General features: G+C 33.9%; 3 protein-coding genes across 3 annotated transcripts; all 3 read left to right on the forward strand.

The window, feature by feature from the left end:
- The first annotated feature begins 380 nt into the window (after positions 1 to 380).
- Positions 381 to 3,242, forward strand: LOC129950544 (uncharacterized). Its single transcript, XM_056062474.1, has one exon. The coding sequence runs from the start codon at positions 381 to 383 to the stop codon at positions 3,240 to 3,242; it is 2,862 nt and encodes a 953-aa protein (XP_055918449.1).
- A 2,077-nt stretch (positions 3,243 to 5,319) lies between these two features.
- On the forward strand, positions 5,320 to 6,615 carry LOC129950545 (uncharacterized). Its single transcript, XM_056062475.1, has one exon. It carries the CDS (start codon positions 5,320 to 5,322, stop codon positions 6,613 to 6,615), a length of 1,296 nt encoding a protein of 431 aa, XP_055918450.1.
- A 462-nt stretch (positions 6,616 to 7,077) lies between these two features.
- LOC129950546 (uncharacterized) lies at positions 7,078 to 8,317 on the forward strand. The gene is made up of 2 exons (XM_056062476.1): positions 7,078 to 8,136; positions 8,216 to 8,317. Exons 1-2 carry the CDS (start codon positions 7,078 to 7,080, stop codon positions 8,315 to 8,317), a joined length of 1,161 nt encoding a protein of 386 aa, XP_055918451.1.
- Positions 8,318 to 22,550: the final 14,233 nt, after the last annotated feature.

Raw genomic sequence — 22,550 nt, forward strand, 5'->3', positions numbered from 1 at the left:
GACGTTTGCCAAATGGAAGATTCGAAGTCTCACTACCATTCAAAGAAGGTGTTCGACCAGCACTAGGAGCAAGTCAGCAAGGAGCATTACGAAGGTTTCTCCAGCTCGAAAGAAGATTCGACAACAATCCTCAATTGCAGAAGGAGTATTCAGCGTGCATCTCGGAATATCTTCAGTTGGATCAGATGGAAAAGGTAGATGTCAGCCAAGGTGAAATTCTCCAATCACCATTCCACTATGTTGTTCCACATCATGCCGTGTTCAAGGAGTCCAGCACAACCACAAAGCTTCGAGTAGTTTTCGATGCTGCCTTTAAAACTACAAATGGGACTTCGTTGAATGAACATCTTTTGGTGGGACCTAAAACGCAATAAAATATAATGGATATCATACTAAAATGGAGAAAATTCAAGATTACATTGACGGCTGACATCGAAAAAATGTACCGGCAGATCCAGATGAAACAACCAGACACCTTTTATCAGCTGATTTACTGGCGAGACAACAAGATGAATCCGCTGCAGCTGTATCGATTAAAAACCGTCACTTTTGGAACAGCCTCCGCTCCTTACCTGGCCACTCGCACGTTGAACAAGCTTGCTGATGACGAGAAGGACAAATATCCGTTAGCAGCCCAGATGATACGTCACGATATGTACGTTGATGATTTGGTAAGCGGAGCAGACTCAGTACCAGAAGCTCAACAAAAGGTAGCTGAAATCAACCATCTTCTATCATTAGCTGGTTTTCACTTACGTAAATGGGCGAGCAATTCTGAAGATGCCTTGATCAATATTGCACCCCAAGAACGTGAAGTTGATTTTCTGTTGCCTTTCGATTCTTCTGAGCACATTAAAACCTTGGGCATAAAATGGCTCCCTTCCAGTGACTCATTCACTTTTCAGTGGGTTCAATCTGAAGCAACTGAAGTCACTAAGCGAACCATCTTGTCAACCATTGCTAAACTTTTCGATCCACTTGGCTGGATTTCTCCGTGCGTGATTTCAGCAAAAATTATCATGCAAAAATTGTGGTTGAAAGGTTTAGCATGGGATGTTCCTGTTCCTCTCAATCTGCAACAAGAATGGATTTCTCTGCGAACAGATTTGCCAAGTCTCGAAAAAATTCGAATACCAAGATGGATTTGCACTGAAAAAGAGAATTTAGAGTTAGAATTACATGGTTTTAGTGACGCTTCTATGAAGGCATATGGGGCAGTAGTTTACCTTAGGATTCTGAACAGAAGCAACAAAATTCACACTCACCTCGTTATGTCCAAAACTAGAGTTGCTCCTCTTAATACAGTTTCACTCCCTCGACTTGAGTTATGTGGGGCTGTTATGTTAGCTCGTCTTCTGTGCTATGTAAGAGATGTCTTGCAACTAGGCCAAATCAAAACTTACGCGTGGACTGATTCCACCATAACTTTATGTTGGATAGCTGCACCGCCATCAAAATGGAAGACTTTTATCAGCAATCGAGTAGCCGAAATTCAGCGATTAACTAACGTTAACATTTGGAATCACGTCCCCACTAAACTGAATCCTGCGGACTTAGCTTCGAGAGGAATTTCGCCATCAGAATTAAAAGTTAACACTCTTTGGTGGCGAGGACCAGAGTATCTTCAATCAATTTGGAAGTTCCCGTTTCCAAGTCCAAAAACAACGTATGAAACTAAAGAAGAAATGCGATCAGTAAAGGTCCAGTTACATTGCGCAATAGAATCTGAAAATCAAGTTGCAAAATTATTTCATAAAATCTCAGATTTGAAAAAACTGATACGAATCATCGCTTATTGCCGGAGGATTGTTCACATTTGCTTGAAAAAACTCCCGATGAACCATTTAATTGAACTACTTACCACTTCCGAGTTACAAAACGCAACATTTAATTGCATCAGAGCTGCTCAAAAACAGATGTTTCCTGAAGAAATCCAAAACTTAATCAAGCATCCATCATCATCGAAACATTTTGGATCACTACATCCGTTTATCGACCGAAATGGTATTCTTCGAGTTGGAGGACGCCTTCAAAATTTAAACTTACAGTTCGAACAACAACATCCAGTCATCCTCAAACCAGAACACGTCTTTTCGAAATTACTCATCCGGGAAGCTCACGAAAAAACGCTCCATGGTGGATTGCAGCAAATGGTCACCAATCTCCGCACCAAATATTGGATTTTGAATCTCAAGAGAAGCGTGAAAAAATACATCCATAAATGCGTAATTTGCTTTCGATTCAAAGCTAAACCCATGCAACAATTGATGGGGAATTTACCAGCTGTTCGAGTCAGAGTGTCCCGGCCATTTACACACACAGGTGTAGATTATGCTGGACCGATAGAGGTTAAATCCTGGAAAGGACGTGGAGGCAAAATCTATAAAGGGTATTTCGCCATATTTGTTTGTCTAGCTACCAAAGCAATCCACTTGGAAGCGGTAAGTGACATGACGACTCAGGCATTTTTGGCAGCTTTTCGAAGATTTACGGCACGTCGAGGTGTCTGCACTGAAATGTACAGCGACTGCGGAAAGAACTTCGTGGGTGCCAATACCGAGCTCCAAAGAATGATGAAGTCTGCAAAGATCGATTGGAAGCAAATCACAACAACAACAACGAACGTCGGAACTAAATGGAATTTCATTCCTCCCGCTTCTCCCCATTTTGGTGGATTATGGGAAGCAGGAGTGAAATCCGTAAAGTTTCATTTGAAAAGGGTCGTCAGAAATGAAACCCTTACATTCGAGGAGCTCAGCACGCTTCTAACAGAAATAGAAGCATGTCTAAACTCGAGACCTCTTTGTCCAGTTTCCGACAACCTAGACGACTTCGCTATTCTCACGCCAGCACACTTCCTGTTTGGAACATCGGCCCAACTAGTTCCAGAAGCAGATTTGGCAGAAAAGGTTTCCAACCTTGATAGGTGGAGAAAAATCCAAATTGCTGTTCATTCGTTCTGGAAGCAATGGAGTAGCGAATATCTAGCTCGCCTTCAGCAACGACCGAAGTGGTTGAAAACCGAAGCACAGCCTCAAATCGGAGACCTGGTTTTGCTGAAGGATGAACGATTGCCACCTTCTCAATGGGCTCTTGCACGCATCATATCTTTAGTTCCAGGAAAAGATGGATTGATTCGTGTCGTCAACATAAAAACGCAGTCTGGAGAGTTCAAAAGACCAATTACAAAAATTTGCCTACTACCATCCAATCGAACTGCAGATGAAACCGCAACTATCTAACCATGGACGAAAATCTAACATGCAATCAACAAACACTCGTATTAACTAAATCACAATAAGAAATAACAATCATGCATCCATCACAGTCGTTCAACTCTGATGTTGTTAGCAGAAAATCAAAATATTCAACATCAGTCACTCACAAATCAATAATCATTCAGAAATGTCGTCACAGATAATAAAATTATTTCTGCAAAGCAAGATTGCATTTTGAAAAAATCAATCACTCACAACTCATACTCATTTATTCGATACACTCACTCACTCGCTATCGCTCACAAAATCAATTATTGGATACACTGACTCACTCGCTATCGCTCACAAAATCAATTATTCGATACACTGACTCACTCGCTATCGCTCACAAAATCAATCATCGATACAATCATTCACTATCACTCACAAACGCACACTCAGTAACTTGAAACACTCAATCTTCGATATCGATCAAAACTCACATTCGTTATCACTCTCTCATGCAAATCACACGCACTCATACTCTACCAACCGATAACACACACATTGGATCGATATCACTCATATATTCAAAAATATCACACTCACAAAATTCCATAATATTCACAGTAAATCACAATAAATTCATTTTGAAATATCACATAATAAATTATTTTAAATAAACACATATTCGAAAAAAAAAAAAAAAAAAAACATTCAAATACAATTTATTTATCACACAACTAATGTTATTATCACAAAAACAAATCAATTTGATCAATTAAATCACAGTCACAGAAATTTCCAATCATCATATAAATCACAATTAGGTCAAATATCACAATCAGCACATCATCACAAACTTAAAATCAATTGTAATTCACCGAAAATTAATTTTAGTTTTACTTAAAGCAACTTTAATTCTATGTAAAAGGAATTAATTTAATTCGCCTTAAAATATTTTAAATATACTTAAAATTCACACCAGAATTACAACAAAACATTCAAAAACAATTTGCGAACTCAGAATAAAATTTAATTTTTCGAACGGAAAACCGAAACACCCTGTAAAACTAATTAAAAACCATATCTAATTAATCAAATTTTAATGATCTACAGTCCACTAAAAAAAAAAATCGATTTAAAAATAATTTAATCAAAATTAATTAATTTTACACATAAAAAAATGAACACCCTATTTCTAAACGAAAATTAGCCCAAGCCATCAATGAAACAAAAAAAAAAACAACAATAATGGGTATGCTTATGGGAATACACACGAACACGTATAAGCTTATTGGAGATGAAGGGAAGACACAAAACACACAATTTATCGACATAAACAACAAAGTAACACAAAATATAATTAAAACTCACTTTAATTCGTCACCATATAGCACTATAATTGTTTTTTCCATTAAAGTTATTACTTTTATTAACATATTTTAACAATATCACAAATTAAAACAAAGCGAATGCAAAACCGAACTAAAACAATTTACAACCGACGCCGACATGTAGAACTTGTAGCAATTGTGGAACGTAGACAAACTACAAGAACATGATAGATTCCTGTCATTCACAATTAGATCTGTTTGATTAAAATTTTTTTTTGTGTTCTCGTAATGTATTACAATTTATTGTTATAAATGTATTAAATATTTGTTTTATATCGTTCCATGAGCACTCTGAAGGAAATAAAACAAACTTGCGAACGTTGTTCACAGCTGGGGAGGAATGTTGCGAACATAACCTTAAGCATACAGCAGCTCAACTGATGTAACCATACAGTGGCTCAACTAGATATACTTTCAACAACCTCTCAAGCTTGGAAGTCAAAATATATAAATGTCAGTTATCAAATGTCATATATAATATAATTTTAATTTTGTAATCTCTTTGTTTTAAAAATACATAAATCTTTTATATACTATAAAGCTGTAAAATTGTACCTAAAATGTTACTATTGTTTGTTCAATAAAATTTATTACTTTGTCACACCTCACCGAGGAAACAACATTTCTTTTATTTCTGGTTGGAAAACCGTTTTTGGACGAAACAGCCAGTCTTAGGTAATTCCAAACGAACTGCATTAGCAAGATTTCTACAAATTGAAAAACGAATGAAAGCAGATAGTAACTTTAAAAAACTTTATGTAGATTGCATGAATGAGTACCTTACCTTAGGTCACATGAAAGAAGTGAAAGTTGAGGATGAACTAGGTCCAAACTATTTTTATTATCTTCCACATCATGCGGTTCTGAAAGAATCAAGTACTACAACCAAACTACGGGTAGTATTTGATGGTTCTTGCAAATCATCAAATGGACTTTCATTAAATGAATGTCTTATGGTAGGCCCACGCCTCCAACTCGATATAATTGATCTGGTGGCAAGATGGAGAAAATTCAAAATTGCTCTAGTTGCAGATATAAGCAAAATGTATCGTCAAATTTGGGTGGCTCCAGAAGACACACCATATCAAATGATCTTATGGAGATCATCCCCAAATGAATCCATAAAATGTTATTGTTTAAATACAGTTACCTTTGGAACTGCTTCTGCTCCCTTCTTAGCTGTACGAAAATTACAAAGGTTAGCTGAAGATATTGAACTTAATTATCCTCATGTAGCAAAGGCAATCATGGATGGTTTTTTTGTCGATGATCTTATATATGGATCAGATAATGAAGTTGAAGCCATTAGATTGCAAAAGGATATGGTTTCAAATTTACAAGCAGCAGGGTTTCCTCTCAGAAAATGGGCAAGCAACTCACAAAGAGTTATGGAGGGAATTCCTGAAAATTATAGAGAGATTAATCTTCCTCTAGATTTAAAATCAACAGATGCCATAAAAACATTGGGGATTCAATGGCATCCTAGCAAGGACTACTTTAGCTTTAAAATAAACTTACCTGAAACTTCAAAATTATCAAAGCGATCAGTTCTAGCCGACATCGCTTGCCTGTTCGATCCATTGGGATTGATTTCTCCTTGCATTGTCAAGGCAAAACTTATACTCCAACAACTTTGGACTAGAAATTTGGCTTGGGATACACCTTTACCACAAGATATAGAAAAGTCTTGGACAGATCTTCGCAGTACCCTGCCAAAAATTTCACAAATAAAAATACCACGTTGGATTGATTATGAAATCTCGTCCGAGGTGGAGCTGCATGGCTTTAGCGATGCTTCAGAAAAAGCTTATGCAGCAGTCATCTATATACGTGTCATACAAAATAACATTAAAAAAATACACTTAATAGCATCTAAAACAAGAGTTGCTCCAGTCAAATGCATTTCTTTACCACGCCTTGAACTTTGTGCAGCATTACTCCTGGCTAAACTAATATTCACAATTATTAAAGCCATGCAATTTGAAAACATTAAAACATATGCATGGACTGACTCTATATGATTACTTTAGCATGGATAAAAGGAAGCCCAACCACGCGCACCACCTTCGTTGCTAATCGAGTAAGCGAAATTCAAAGTTTAACTAACATCGAATGCTGGTATCATGTAAACACAAAACAGAATCCTGCAGATTTAGAATTGCGAGGATTAACAACTGAAGAACTCATTAACAATGATGTGGTGGGATGGACCAACATTTCTAAGAAACTTTAATCCGCAAGATTATTCATCAAAAACTACTTTTGAAACACAACAAGAAACAAAAAAGGAAAGCAAAATCAATACAAAAACATTGTACAATAAGAATTTTGCAACACTATTAAACTTTTCTTGTGTTGCAGCTTACTGTGTTACAACAGAAAACGAATTTTTAAGAAGAGTCTCCGATTTAAGAAGATTGATTCGCATCGTTGCAATATGGCAAAGATACATATCTAACTTAAGATCAAAATTAAATTCAAAAATGAAATTAGGATTAGAGAACAATCCACTTAAAATTGAAGAACTAAATGTATCTAGAACAACAATTACCAAATTAGTACAAAACGAACTATTTTATGAAGAAATAAAGGCATTAAATGAATCAAGAGCTATCCCTAAAGGAAGTGGAATTTTGAACTTAAATCCCTTCCTTGATAAAAACGGTATCTTACGTGTAGGTGGTCGACTTCAAAACTCCTATTTACCTTACAGTCAGCGGCATCCAATCATCCTCAAGGATCAACATCACTTTTCAAAACTAATTGCATGCGATGCTCATCAACGCACTCTACATGGCGGACAGCAAATCATGATGGCAGATATTCGAAACTATTATTGGATAACCAACCTTAAACGACTAGTAAAATTTACAATACACAAATGTGTAAGGTGTCATAGACATGATGCTATAATGCAAAACCAACTAATGGGAAGCCTTCCAACTGAACGTGTTATAATCACAAGACCTTTTACAAATACTGGTGTGGACTATGCTGGACCTGTTGAGATTAAAATGTGGAAGGGTAGGTGTAACAAATTCTCAAAAGGGTACATCGCCGTATTCGTATGCCTATCTACAAAGGCCTTACATCTTGAATTGGTCAGTGATTTGACCGCAGCAACCTTCATAGCTGCTTATAGGAGATTCGTAGCCAGGCGCGGAATATGCAACAACTTATTTAGTGATTGCGGAACTAACTTCAAGGGTGCAAGCAATGATCTCAAAAGAGACAGTAAATTCATAACTTCTGAATGGTCATCCACAGTTTCAAAAACTCTGGACACGCTCTATACCACTTGGCACTTTAATCCTCCACTATCCCCCCATTTTGGTGGACTATGGGAGGCAGGGGTGAAATCCATTAAACATCACCTTAAAAGAACAATTGGCACTGCGAAGTTAACTTTTGAAGAATACTCTAAATTACTAACTCAAATTGAGGGGTGCCTTAACTCACGACCTCTTTGTCCAATGACATCTGATCCAAATGATCTCAATGTCTTGACACCAGGACACTTCCTTATTGGAGGTCCACTCAATGTATTGCTTGACAGAAATCATACAGTCAAAAATTTAAATAATCTTGATAAATATAAATATATACAAAAAATTACATAAGATTTTCGGAAGCAGTGGAGCACAAGCTATCTTCACTTGCTTCAACAACGACCAAAATGGTTACAACAAAAACCAAACATCAATGTTGGAGACATTGTCATAGTAAAGGACGACAATTTGCCACCCTCATTATGGTTACTCGCGCGGGTTATCGAATTGCATCCGGGAACTGATGGTCTAACGCGCGTAACTACCATCAAAACACAAAATTCAACGTTCAAACGGCCGATAGCAAAATTATCCCCTTTGCCGGTAACAAATCCGTCGAACCGAATCCATAAAAAACAATAGAAACTATACCTGAATATATATACATATGTATATATGAAATAAACACTAAAGTGGAGCAGGAATTAAAGTCACTTTTAATTCTCATTACAATTCATGAACTTTTAAAAAAATAAAAATTTAATTCTAAAGCCCTTATCAATTACCTATTTATAATACAACGTTATAATGCCCATATCAAAACAAACCTGCAATACACTTCTGTTTAAATCAATAACGTCGAATAAAATCTTAACCTCAACTCTATGAATATCACTCAAGCCAAACAGATAACTATATTCAATTATAATTATCCTTTTCGTTTTTTTGGGTCTAAGAACTAACTAACCTTGTTTCCTTCTTTTCTATAATTTTCATGATAAATCCGATGAATATTGTACTGAGATAAATCCAATTGACAAAAACAAGGAGATTCTGGACGTCATGCAGAAGTCACCAACAGCATCCAAATACTTTGGGCGGGAGCAAACACTTTGCAAACACTTTGGGCGGGGGCATGTTGCTTCCCAACATATTTTTTTGTTATTATATCTTGTTATTTATGTCTTAAAATCACTTTTGTTTAATTTTTATCTCAAAATTATACATAGATTTATTTAATTCAAAGAATTTAATAACTTTCATCTGCACATTTGACATTTGATGAAGGCGGGAAAAACATTCGTTGGACTGAGATGCTGAGATGCCTTTTAAGAAATTAAAACACAAGGTTTAACAATCTCAACAACCAGTCAAGCGAATTTTTACCTTGCTCTTCCATGTTAGATATTTCGATTAATATAAACTAAATTAAAAACAAAAAAATTTAATCTAAATTTAAAATCACTAATAATTAACGCGTGAAAGAAACAAGCCGAAATGTAAAAAACTGTCAAACACGAACTGTCAAATGTGCAGACTAAATATGCAGACTAGATGTGCAGACTATCTGTGCAGACTGCAAAGCTAATTATATAATGATCTCTTTTCTTTTCATTAAAATTTAATTGTCATACTTTCATCATTACTATGTTTTATATGTATATTAAATTAAATATGTATTTGCTTCACACTGCAAAAAGAAGTTAAACATGTAATTGTATATGCTAAATTTAATATTATTCCAGTCTGCAAGAAATTTATGAAATGTCAATAACCTTTGAAATACTTATGTAATTATTTATATATCACAGCTGACTTTCATATAACTTTCAATATCGAGGTGTAATGTTTTCATACACTTGTAATATTTTCATTCTTCCTTGCAATTTAAAATAAAGAAGTCATTTTTATAACGTGAAACTAAAATCCGTATATTATTAAAACTTAAAATAAAATAATATTATTTCGTTGGTTATACCTTTGCCGCGAAACACCTACCCACTGCACTACTTTATGCAGGGCCGTCTCAGTAGACTTGCCTTTGAGATATATGGGGCTGAGATTCTTCTAGCGGATATTCGTCGAGAATGTCCCTGATATGGGTATCTAGGATGCGTTCCAGTGTTTTCAGCGTAAAGAAGGCCACGCCAATTGCTCGATAATACTTCGCGAATTCACACCTATTCACTTTTGGGATAAATACTACTTTAACATGTATCCATGTCTCCGGTACCATTGAGATATAGATCTCCTTTGAAGATAGTCTTCAGCCATGTTACTGCTATATCTTAAAGTCCTTGTAGCATTGCTGGTAGTATGCCATCCACACCTGGAGATTTAAAGGGAGAGAAAGTATTAATAGCCTAGGAAATGCTTTCTCTTGCAATAGCAGAATACTTTTTTCTACATGACCGAGATTGGTGTTTGGACTTAGGAGTTCTAAAAGTAGAGAAAATGATTCGCCATCAGTATTTGAAAGAATTCAGATGGAGAGGGCTTTCTACAATCCATCAGGTTTCTTCAGAAAAGAGGGATTGCAATGTTATATCCGAACGACGAATATTTTGAAAGTGTATGGTTGAGCGGCTTCATTCCGGCAGAGGCATTTCTCTTTTTGATACTGATACAGAACATTGTGGCAATTCCCCTAATCTACCATTTTTGGTGGCTTCAATCTGTACTTGACATGCGGTTTTAAGTCTTGGCCGTCTACATACCTGTTTTATAGTCCAAGTTTAGGTTTAGTTTTAAGTAGAATGCCTACTCTGGTACAAAAAATAGAAATGTACAAAACAAAATTAATAATAATAATATAAAAACAATTTGTCATATTTGCTTCCAATGGAAAGTAAAAATAAAAAACTTCTGGCCGTGTTCTGTGGCTAACATATTTTGAGGGATACAGAGTGAAGAGCGCTAAAAAGAACAGACATACACGTAATGCTCAGGTAATGTCTTGCGTCTATTTAACGGAACTGAAGAAATCTGATCTGAAGACATTAAGGCAGTTCATTACTCATGTGTGCGAAAGAACATTTACCTGCCCATGGAAGCCTTAAATATTATAAATTTTGTAGTAATTGAGTTGAATACATTAGTCATTTATGATGAAGCAAAGAATATATATGGGATACAGGGTGTCCTTCTTTACAATTTAATATGAAACATACGAGTATTTGTCAGTTCGAATATTTCACGAACCAAAAATGATATTACCTCCGGAAAAAATTGTATGCGACGAATAATAAAGTTTCTAATCTAAATCAAGCTAACGGTTAAAAAAAAACGTAAGAAAAAACACTCCTTAAAAGTTGGTACAAATTGATTTCTACTCGACTTTGACTTTATTTTTTGGAAAAATTAAAACGACAATTTTTTTTAACAAAACACGAAAACTTACAAAAATACAATAAGAAAAATATTGAAAAAAATTGTTTTATCCCACACAAAATATTGTGATCAATATATTTTTAAAGTTTAAGAAAAATCGACAGACAGGCACGGATGGGAAGTTGTCATAATGGGTCGCATACCAGCCCCTTTTTTCTTTAATTTTGTTTTTATTTAATAAAAAAAATATTAGTTGATTTTTTAAGTTCATAATAACTTGGTATGACTTCACAAGACAATAGCGTTATAGAAGACGAAGAGATATACAACTTTTACTAAATTTGTATTTATTAACTTCCCATAGGAAGTTATTGTAATGGGTCCGATTTGTCAAATTGAAAATTTTGACATTTCTCGACGTTTCAAGGTCCCTAGAGTCGAAATAAAAGATTTTTAGAAAGATGTCTGTGCGTGCGTGTGTACGTAAGTTTGTACCTACGTCCGTACGTTCGCGAAAATGTTGGTTAACCCTAAATATCTTACAAACCAAAAACGCTAGAGACTTGAATTAAATTTTATATAACGTGATACCAAACTGGTATATTTTTTGAAAAAAATCAATATAACGGTTTTTTTTTTAAATCAATAAAACTGAAAAAAAAAATTTGTCACCTAAAAAATTTTGTGCAACGAAGAATAATGTTTTTTACATCTGATAAAATTTTGAGAAAAATCTAATTGACAGTTTTTTTTACAAAGAATTAAAACCTAAAAAAATGTATAAAAGTTGGTAAAAATTGATTTTCGACTCAAATATCTTTTCAAAACTTTGAGATATTGGCTTCAATTTACTTTTATATTTTAAAACATCTTGTTGTCAACATTCAGATAAAGTTTGAAAAAAATCGATTTGACAGTTTTTGTACAAAAAATTAAAAACCGAAAAAAAAATTAACAAAAGTTCGTAAAAAATGATTTTCGACTCAAATATCTTTTAAAAACTTTGAGATAATAGGTTTTAACTAATTTTTTCTTATAAGAAATATTGTTTTCAACATTCGACTCAAATATCTCTACAAAAATTTTAAATATTGGCTTCAAACTAATTTTATCTTATAAGAAATATTGTTTTTAACATTTGGTACAATTTTTAAAAAATTCGAATAGACAGTTTTTTTACAAAGAATAAAACTCTAAAAAAAAAACAATACCTACTAAAATTTGTTAAAAATTTACTTTCGGCTCAAATAGCTTTTCAAAAATTAAAAATATTGGCTTCAAACTTATTTTATTTCAGAGAAGATATTGTTTTCAATGGTTAATAATTTTTATATAAAAATCCAACAGTCCGTTTTTTTCATAAAAAAATAAAATACAAAAAATAGTGCGCAAATTTGGTAAAAATACATATAGACAAACTTTTAAGCAAGACAAATCGACAGACGGGATGGGAAGTTATGAGTGTGGGTCTCATCCCAGCCTCTTTTTTTTTTCAGTTTTGAAAGTAGAATTTTAAATATTTGTACGAAGAAAAATAATTTGAATCTGATGTGATATTCATTGTTTTGTAGTGTTTTTAGAGGTTTACTTCTTCAATCTGTCTGTCTTATATACCTAAATAAAAAAATGTACATGTACGTTTCATCGCAAATCTCAGAAAGTTCTTGACCGAGTAAGAGATTCAGATTCAGGAATATCGAATACACGCATTGTTTACATTTTTAAGTACAACAAGAAATGTTTTCATTGTAATGAAGATAACTTATTTTAAAATACACCAATTTTCCAATTTTTTTAAATTTTTGTTTATGTTTGCTAATATACAATTTAATTAAAGTCTTTAACGTATTGGTTCAACAGATATTTGGTATCAATTGTGTCATATTAATTTCTGGTATGGGAAGTCTTTATAGTCTTTTATTCGTTTGTATATATGTATATGGATTGGCGTGCGAATGATTCAAGTAACACATATTTTTTTTATTGCCATCACGAATACGATTATGTTGTTTTTTATATTGACAAAAAATATGTTTTTCCAAAGAAAGCTGCAAACCTATATACATTAATATCTACTATTAAAAATCCTCTATTTTCTGTTTCTATATTCTGTATGATTTTTAAATTATTTTCTTAATAAAATCTATCAGTTATTAAGTTTTCATTTAAATAACTACACCATTAAAACATTCGAAAAATACATAATTACAGACATTGAAAGTCAAATCGTTGCAGACAAACATTTCAGCAATATCCTATTTGAATCTAATTCTACGGTCGAGAATAAGTCGGGGCTATAACATCTTTTGTAATTTTGTTGTTGTAAGAAATGATTCATTTATAAAAACGAAACTTTTAATTCTTATTGTATTGAAGCAGCTATGCTTTATTTATACTGCCAAGATACTATTATGAAACTGATTTTAAAATGTCTTCTGCCGGGAAAACAATTTTAAATATAAGAACGCCACAAAATCGATTGGTATTATCGCCAAAATCAAAACATAAAAAGAGACTTACCATATGTTCCGGTCTATCAGTTTGTATAAGATTTAAACCAAAAAGTAATAATAACGTTTTGTGTAATATACAAATTTTGAAGTTTTTATAACACTTCAGTTGAAAACCATTTTTGTACAGTTTTTTGTTGTTTCTGTTTGTGTTCTTGTTTTGTAAAATAGTTTTTACTTAAGGTTCTTTAAAAGAATAAACTAAAAGTTAACAACATTAATTGATATAATAAGTTATCTGGTTTTGCTATTTTTTTTACTTTTTAATTTTATTTAAATACGCATTGGATTTGTAAGACCATTATCAAACGCTAACAACAACATAACCTATATTAATTGAAGTGATATTGAGAATCGAACATTAATTTCAACCAATTTTTTTTTTGACAGGAGGAAATCTTCAAAAGACACTTGGCAGTATTCGACACCAAGTAGTGTGGGACTTTTACCACTAAAACCACCTCTTCATCAGGACCAATCTTGGAGGATCGACTTCCGATTTTTCTTTCTTAATTTTGTACAATCACTTTGGGGGAAGTTTAAACTTTTAATACTTTCCCATGTTTTTTTAGACCATAAGCTCATGAGGCTTGGTTCTTCTTAATCTCCGAACATGATTTCTTATATTCAAGACGGACTCCATTTCAGAATTAGTATGACTTTGCAGTCTCTGGTTGTGCGAAACAGCGTATTTTTTAACAACTTCTGTAACCATTTCTATTTGTAAGTCACGATGTAGATCGGTATTTCTTATGTACCAAGGTGCATTAACTATTCAACGAAGGATTTTGTTTTGGAATTTTTGGATGATTTCGGTATTTGTTTTCTTTGTACAGCCCCATAATTGGATTCCATAGGTCCAAACAGGCTTTAGTACTTGATTAAACAGCATTATTTTGTTTTGAATTGATAAATCAGAGTTGTTACCAAGCAACCAGTACATTTTTCTATATTTCAAGTTTAGTTTATTTATTTAACTTATAGCTATGTACATAATTTTTAATTTAAAATTTTAATTAACATATTAAAAAAGCTTTCTTTAAATTGTTTACTTTTAACATTGTCATTAACAGATGAAATTAAATTATAAAATTTATTGAAGACTGAAATCAATTGATTTAAAGGGCTATTCATACCATAGTTAGTTTTGCTAAAGATCGGACATAAAGGTATCTGTCTTCTTATGCTAGTTTGACTATAGCTAAAATTTAGACGATACAGAGCTGTTGCGGATATAATAGAACCATTAATTAATTTTAAAATAAAACAAAATTGGAGATATTGTCTATGTTTTGAAAGTGTAGGGAGGTTTATTAGCAAAAGCCTATGAGAATAATGAGGTGGTCTGAATATTTGGGAAAACGGAAGAAAACGAAGTCAAAAACGCATAAATCTTTTTTGTATACTTTCAAGTCTGTCAATATAGACTGAATAGTATGGTGTCCATATAATACATCCGTATTCAAGTATTGGCCTGACAAATGATACATACAAAAGTTTTAAGACGTAGGGGTCACGAAAGTCACGAGAAAAAAGTTTAATAAAACCTAAAATGTTGTTAGCTTTTTTAACTATAAAGTTATAATGGTCACAGAACGTTAATTTACTGTCAAAAATAACACCTAAATCAGAGAAAACGGAAAGCTTACAAAGGGAGGAAGAATCTAATAAATAGTTCTAATCTATAATTGTTTTTTTTTTGCGTGTAAAACACATAGTTTTACATTTGTCAATATTCAATAAAAGTCGGTTTGTATTGCACCATTCCCTAAAACTATGAAGATCTTCTTGAAGCTGTGAGCAGTCATTAATTGAACTAATAGATTTGAAAATTTTAATGTCATCAGCGTATATTAAAACGGAGGAGTTTTTTATAACGGATGTTATGTCATTTATATATAAGATAAATATTAAAGGACCTAAATGGCTACCCTGTGGAACACCAGAGTTGACGTAAAATTGGTCGGAGAATTCATTTCTGAATATAACGCTATAACTTCTGTTCTTGAGATAAGACGAGATCCACATCAAGAACTTGTCGTTAAACCGTAAGGCCTTAAGTTTATGGACTAAAGTCTTGTGACACGATTTGTCAAAGGCTTTGCTGAAATCTGTGAATACGCAATCAACTTGCTTACGAAGGCAGAAAGAAGTGAAGTAAAGTAGGTTTGTAATTGTTGACTTACGAAACATGGTTTCGTCCAGAATACAATACAGAATACAATTGAATTACAATTAAAGAATAACATCTTACAGATAATGGACTCAAATAGTTTGGGAATAACGGAAAGTTTGGCAATCGGCCGGTAATTCGATATTTCATTCTTAGACCCTTTTTTATGAATCGGAGTTATAAATGCACTTTTCCATAATAGTGGGAAAACTGAGCTTCTAAGAGATTCATTGAACAAAACAAACAGAGGGTACGATAAATGAGACACACATTTTTTTAAAACACATGATGGTACTCCATCAGGGCCATAGTGAAAACAGTCATCAAGTTCTGAGACACAACGAACAAGTTGAGTTAAGGTGAGGATAATTTTGGGCTGGAAAGAACGAATCGGGAATTTGAAAAGAAGGAGGCACGTCGAAAGCATCTTTGAAGAAATTAGCAAACATATTTGAAATTATTTGGGAGTCATGACTTGTTGTGTTATTAAAAGACATAGAGTTTGGGTAACCGTCAGTTTTTCTTTTACTTTTCACGAAATCCCAGAAGTTTTTTGGGGTCTGTTTCAATTCATTTTCAATTTATATAATATAGTCAGAGTATAGAATATTGGAGTAGTCAATGAAAATATTTTTAAGTTCGAAGTAAAACCTGAAGTCTTCTTCTGCTCTAGTTTTGCTAAATTTTAGCCATGCCTTATTTCTTTTATTTTTTAAGTTTTTTAATTGAGTGTCAAACCATGGTATAGTTTTAGATTTATAGCGAGATTTCCGTAATGGCGTAGTTTCATAAAAACAGTTAAAAATAATACTATACAAATTTAGACACATGTCATCAATATTACGAATTAGGAGCAGTTGATTCCAGTCAACATTACACAATAAGTTAGTTAGTTCATTAAAGTTACATTTTTTAAAATTGAATTCAAGTTTTTCATTTAATGTATTAGGGATATTGCACACATTTATATTCAGTGATATATTTAAAGCTGTATGGTGACGGTCTTCTTCTACTAGTTTAACATCGGCTGGAGATACAGCTACGTCAGTATTTATCGTGTCGGAAAAAAATATTAGGTCCAAATATTTGTTGTATTGATTGGCAACTCCATTAAATTGAACAAGTCCACAAGAATGCAGTTAAATGCATGCAATTTTCATAGACAAAACTGGGAGATCTTGGAGGTATGTATACTGAGATGATAAAGAGATAACCTGTTTCCAATTTGATTTTAATACATAGCATTTCGACGTCAGAAAGATCAAAAGTATCAACCAAAGTGCATATAAGGTAGTTTTTTACCACCACCAACTGTCCCCGAGTCGCTTGATTGGTGCATATCTCGTCTTAAAACTTGGTAGGTTGAGTCAAACAGTTCAGTATCTATGAAGGAATTATTTAGCCATGTTTCTGTAAGAGTAATTATGTCATGTTGTAGATTGTTAATATTTTTATAGATCGTATTGATCTTTGTCCTTAGGCCATTGACGTTTTGGTAATAAATCTAAACTTATTGAATCTGTCTCTTCGATAATAATGCATTGTCGGGTCTCTTTAAAGGGTTAAAGGATGACGACTTTATATTATTATTTTGTTTATTCTCAAATTCGTGTATCCCTTTTGGCCAAAGCGATGTTTAGTTTAGAAGGTGGAAGATTGAGTCTGGAACTCATATCTTAAAAGATGCATATTTTGAGTGGTTTCGATGAATCATTTTCTCAACTTTTAATAGCGACGTATCAGTCTTGTTCGAAATAAAGTTTTTAATATCGAGGGCGTTTGTTGAAGGGGCAAGTTTAGATAAGATAAAAATAAAGTTCGATGGCCTTCTACTACTTTCAATCCACATGAGATAGGTGAGTTTAGATGAGTTTTGTTTGGAAGGGATGAAAATAACAATGAGTTTGCTAACGTTGATGATGATGGTTTTGCATTTGCGAGTAATGGCTCTATTGATGATATTGAAGTTGCTTTTGCTTTGATCGGGGCAGAAGATGTTGATAAGGTTAGAGTTAATTGAAGATGTTGAGAAGGGAGTTCAGATGCAGAGGGAGAAGCGGCCCTGGCAGGCTTTTTCGTTGATGGATTAGCTTCACTATATTCGGCGTCACTTTCGTCAATTTTCCGCTTTAATGATGCTGCATCGTTTAGCGATCGGCTATGAGTCATTTCATTTTCGACACTATGAGAATCCATGTTGTGAATTGTATCAGTTTCGTCAGTTATTTGGTTTAAAGATGAGGTGTCATTTAGCGATCCACTATTAGTCATTTCGACTTCGTTATTATGAGGCTCAATATTTTGCACTGGTGACAAAGTGGTTATTTTGTCAACTTTTTCGGTAAGACGAAGTAATTGGTTATGCAGCTTTTTTAGATTATAATTATTTTGTATTATGTCCCGAGTAATGTTAATCTGTGCAAACGGATCGCACTCGTCACAGAAATAGTAAAAAGATTTCCCTTCCTTAAAAAGCTTAATAGTACTATAAGGGGCCTCAATACATATCATGTGATATGATCGTCGACAGTTGACATGACATATTATTGAATGAATCAAGTAGTCCGTAGTTTGATGGCATATGGTGCAGGAAGACATTAAGATGAGTTTATTGAGTGTTTGTAGCGACGACGACGTTGCTGGAGGATTGCGAATGGTTCGTGTATTTTCTGTCGGTTTGGATAATGAATTTGAATTTTACTCCTCAAAGTATGCAACGATAGTTAATATAACACGTAAAACAGATTGTAGTGAATTTAGGAGGTACTTTTACAATATGTATTATTTTAAAACTTTGAGTGATAATATTTACGATATTTTATTATTATTATTTTCTCTGAGAAATAAACTTGTGGGAGAAAAAAGTAAAATGTCACAGAAAAACCAAAATCACCAAATGTTACAAAATGTTTGTTTTTCAAGATTTATAACAATTTAAAGAAATACACAAAGTCAAATCCAGACTCAAGGCTCAGGATCACTTATTGTCACACTTTTAAAGTAATTTAAAGTAATTCACAATTGTTTCAAGAAGTTCTTCTCTTTTCTTTTTGATGTGCTCTTTCCATCCAAAGTCATTCCAAGGTATTTGGCCGTATTGGCGTAATGTACAGCTTGATTATTAATGATTATTGGAATATTGTTTATCTTTTTATTTGTAAAGTACATATGTGAAGATTTTGTTTCATTGAGTTTGATACGCCATTTTTCGGTCCAAGCTCTCACTGTGTCGACGGCATTTTGTAGTTTTACTGCTGCCTTAGAGACACATTTGTCGGGTACCAAAATTGCGGTATCATCTGCAAAAGTAGCCATTATGCTGTGATTACCAACTGGAATATCCCTTGTGTATAGTAAATACAGGGTTGGACCTAGGACACTTCCTTGTGGTACACCTTCTTCTTCTACTTTCTTCAATTCCGAGTATTCTTGGTCGTACCTTACTCTAAACAATAGGTCTGAGATGTACGATTTTAATATTTCAAAGTACTGCCTGGTAAGATCCCTTTGCAGTTTGTACTCAAGTCCCTCATGCCAAATCTTGTCAAAAGCTTGAGCAACATCTAAGAAAATAGCTGAACATACTTGTTTTTCTTCTAATGCTTTTTCTATTACATCCGATATTCTATGAACTTGGTCTATCGTGGAATGTTTATTTCTAAAGCCAAACTGATGGTTTGGGATTAACCTTCTTTCTTCTATGATTTTGCTAAGTCTCTTCAGAAGCAGTTTTTCAAAAACTTTTGCCATAATTGGTATAAGCGATATTGGTCTGTAAGCCGTCACTTCTGTAGGTGGTTTACCTTGCTTTGGTATGACAATTACTTCAGCAATTTTCCAATGGTGCGGGACATACCGGTGCTTAAGGCATGCATTTATTATATATTGGAGTTTTATGAAGACTTTCAATGGCATTTCTTTCATAACCTGAGCAGTAATTAGATCGTAACCTGGTGATTTTTTATTTGGTAGTTGATGTAAACATATACTTTTTATTTCTTTAAGTCTTACAATTGGTATTTCACTTTCATCTATCTTATCAACAAACTGTAAGTTATTTTCAGCAGCGTTTGATGAGTATGGCTTAAAAACATTCGCAAGATGTTCAGCGAAAAGGTTAGCTTTTTCTTTCGGGTTACCGATCCATTTAACATCTTGGGATTTCAGGGGCGAGTTTCGTAACTGCGGTCTTTTCAGGCGCTTGGCTGCTTTCCATAGCGAAAAATCGGTTGAAGCATCAGTCGTTAAATTCCTTAGGAATGTACTGAGTGAATCATTTTTGAATTTATAAATTTGTTTTTTAAGATTGTTGCTTATACGGTTAAACGTTGTTTTATCATCTGGAAATCTACTATTTTGCCATTTTCTTCGAGCTCTTCTTTTCTCTATTATCAACTCTCTTATCTCTAAAGGATATTTTATTTCATTTTATTTTATTTCATTTGTCTTCTGTTAGAAAATGTTGGAGTACTTTCTTCAGCGGCCTGTTGCACATCAGCAATAAATTGTTCCACTTCATGGTCAATTTGCTCGATTGTATCCATGGGAGATCTTAAATTTATAAAACTTAAAAGCCTTTCTCTAAAATCATTCCAGTTTGTTTTCTTATTTACTAGCTTTGGATTACTTTTTTCTAGTACTTCCGATTCACTTAGTGATAGAATCACTGGAGTATGATTTGATTGTTAGTATCGGAGGCCAGTAAGTTGGCGACCTGGAGGAATGGAATTCGCAATTGTATTTACGGCCTACTTGGAAAAATCTTTTGCCTTTTGTTGATATAAGCCTTGAACCCCAATGGGTGTGTTTCGCATTGAAGTCTCCGCCAACAAGAAAGTTATGCCCAAGAAGATTAAATAGATCTGTATAGTCATCTTCTGTCTGGGAGCGCCTTGGTGGGCAGTATATAGCTGCTATCTTAAACTCTTTCTTTTTCATACCAATACTAATAGTTGTTACCTGCATATTTTCACTAGTGAACTTGGCTACTTCATAATGTTTTAAGCTTTCTTTTATAAGAATCGCCGATCCACCTCTTGCCTTGTCAGCTGGATGTGGAGCGTGGTAACATGAATAGTTTTCTATTACATTATCTAGACTTTGCCCATTGGAGAAATGAGTTTCGGACACAAGGCAAATATCGATATGTTCTAGATCTAAAAAGATTTTTAATTCGGATAGCGATTTTAAGTGTTCTGTCCATCATTGTTTTTTAAGAGCGACTTTTTCGCTTAGCAGTTTGATATTCAAATCCTGTTTATCAATTCTTTTAAGAATAAGTTGTAGCATTTCTTTTATGGAAGTCTCTTCATTCTTCCGCACATTTTTAACAATCTGAGAATAGGCTTTCTTTTCATCGCTTTTACTTTGAACAGCCTTTTTAGGCGGTTCCTTCTTAGTATTGTTTTCAGCAGTTAAATCGTTATTTACTGTGTTTCTGGGTTTGTCTCTAGCAGATGTATTTTTGCTTCTGAAATCTTGGAATTTTTGGGCAACTGGGCAGCCTCTATAGCTTGCCGGGTGATTACCCTTGCAGTTCACACATTTTGCTTTCTGATCTTTGCTCATAGGACAATTTTTAGTTGCATGTTTTCCTTCGCACTTTACACAAGCAAACTCTCGGTTGCAGTATTTTTGGGTATGACCAAAAGCTTGGCAACGTTTGCACTGTGGAACTACTTTAGATTTTCGGAGTGGTTCAATTTTTACAGCTATGCCAAAGATTGATCTTATTTTATAAATCTCCTCGAGACTTTGTTTGCAGTCAAAAGTTAGCATGAATTAAGGCAGCAACCTCTTACTTGTCATTGGTTCTCCAGAGGAGTTTTAAATTGTCTCATTCTTAAATAGATTGACTGCATCAAGGTCTTGGAAGCCTTTTTGTACAAGATCTTCTACTACTTCCTCGGGAGAGCACGAGGAATGAAGACCTCTGGCTACTACTTTTATTGACCTTGTAGCTTTGTTCTCATATGAGTGCCATTGTATTTGGTGTTTGCTCAGTTCTTCAGAGACAGATCTATATTCGTCAGCTTCTTCGACTGTGACTTTCCAATTGTCTTTGTTGTACGATGTGTATTTGCAAGCTTTTTTAGTACATTTTTCTATTATTTTCTTAAGATCTCCACATTGGTGGTGGTGTAATTTTTTTGCTGCCTTTAGCGTGAGATATTGATTTAGCTACCACTTTAGTTCCTGTAATCAACTCTTTTTTATTTTCGGTTTTAGAGCTTTTCTGATTTCTTGAACTAGTCTCGGGACTACGTTTACGTTTCTTTGTGGTATGCTTATTTACTTTGAACTAGAACTTAAAGTTGTTTTCTTGCCGCTATTTCAATTTGCCATTCTTCAAAGTAGTTCTTTGATTTTGATTGGTCTTTCTCTTTAACTTTTTTGGAACTCTGTTGATCTGTGATGTCGATCTCTTCATTGATCTTGGTTCCTTTTTCGCTTATGTTTTTAACATCTATAGGATTGTTTGAGGTTGTCGATGATGTAACCCCTGAAGTAAATTTGTTTGGGGGAGTTCTTTGAATCTTTGAACTCCGTCTCTCAATATTTGTAAGAAATAATTGGTCCTCCCCAGAATTAATAGGACCGACCTCGTAAGAGAGTGGATTTACCAGTTTCACTGTAGTGCCACCTGGGGTATTTTATCTAGTCGTTTTGTTCAT

Source organism: Eupeodes corollae, chromosome 3, assembly GCF_945859685.1.
Source record: "Eupeodes corollae chromosome 3, idEupCoro1.1, whole genome shotgun sequence".
In the NCBI taxonomy this organism is placed as follows: Eukaryota; Metazoa; Arthropoda; class Insecta; order Diptera; family Syrphidae; genus Eupeodes; species Eupeodes corollae.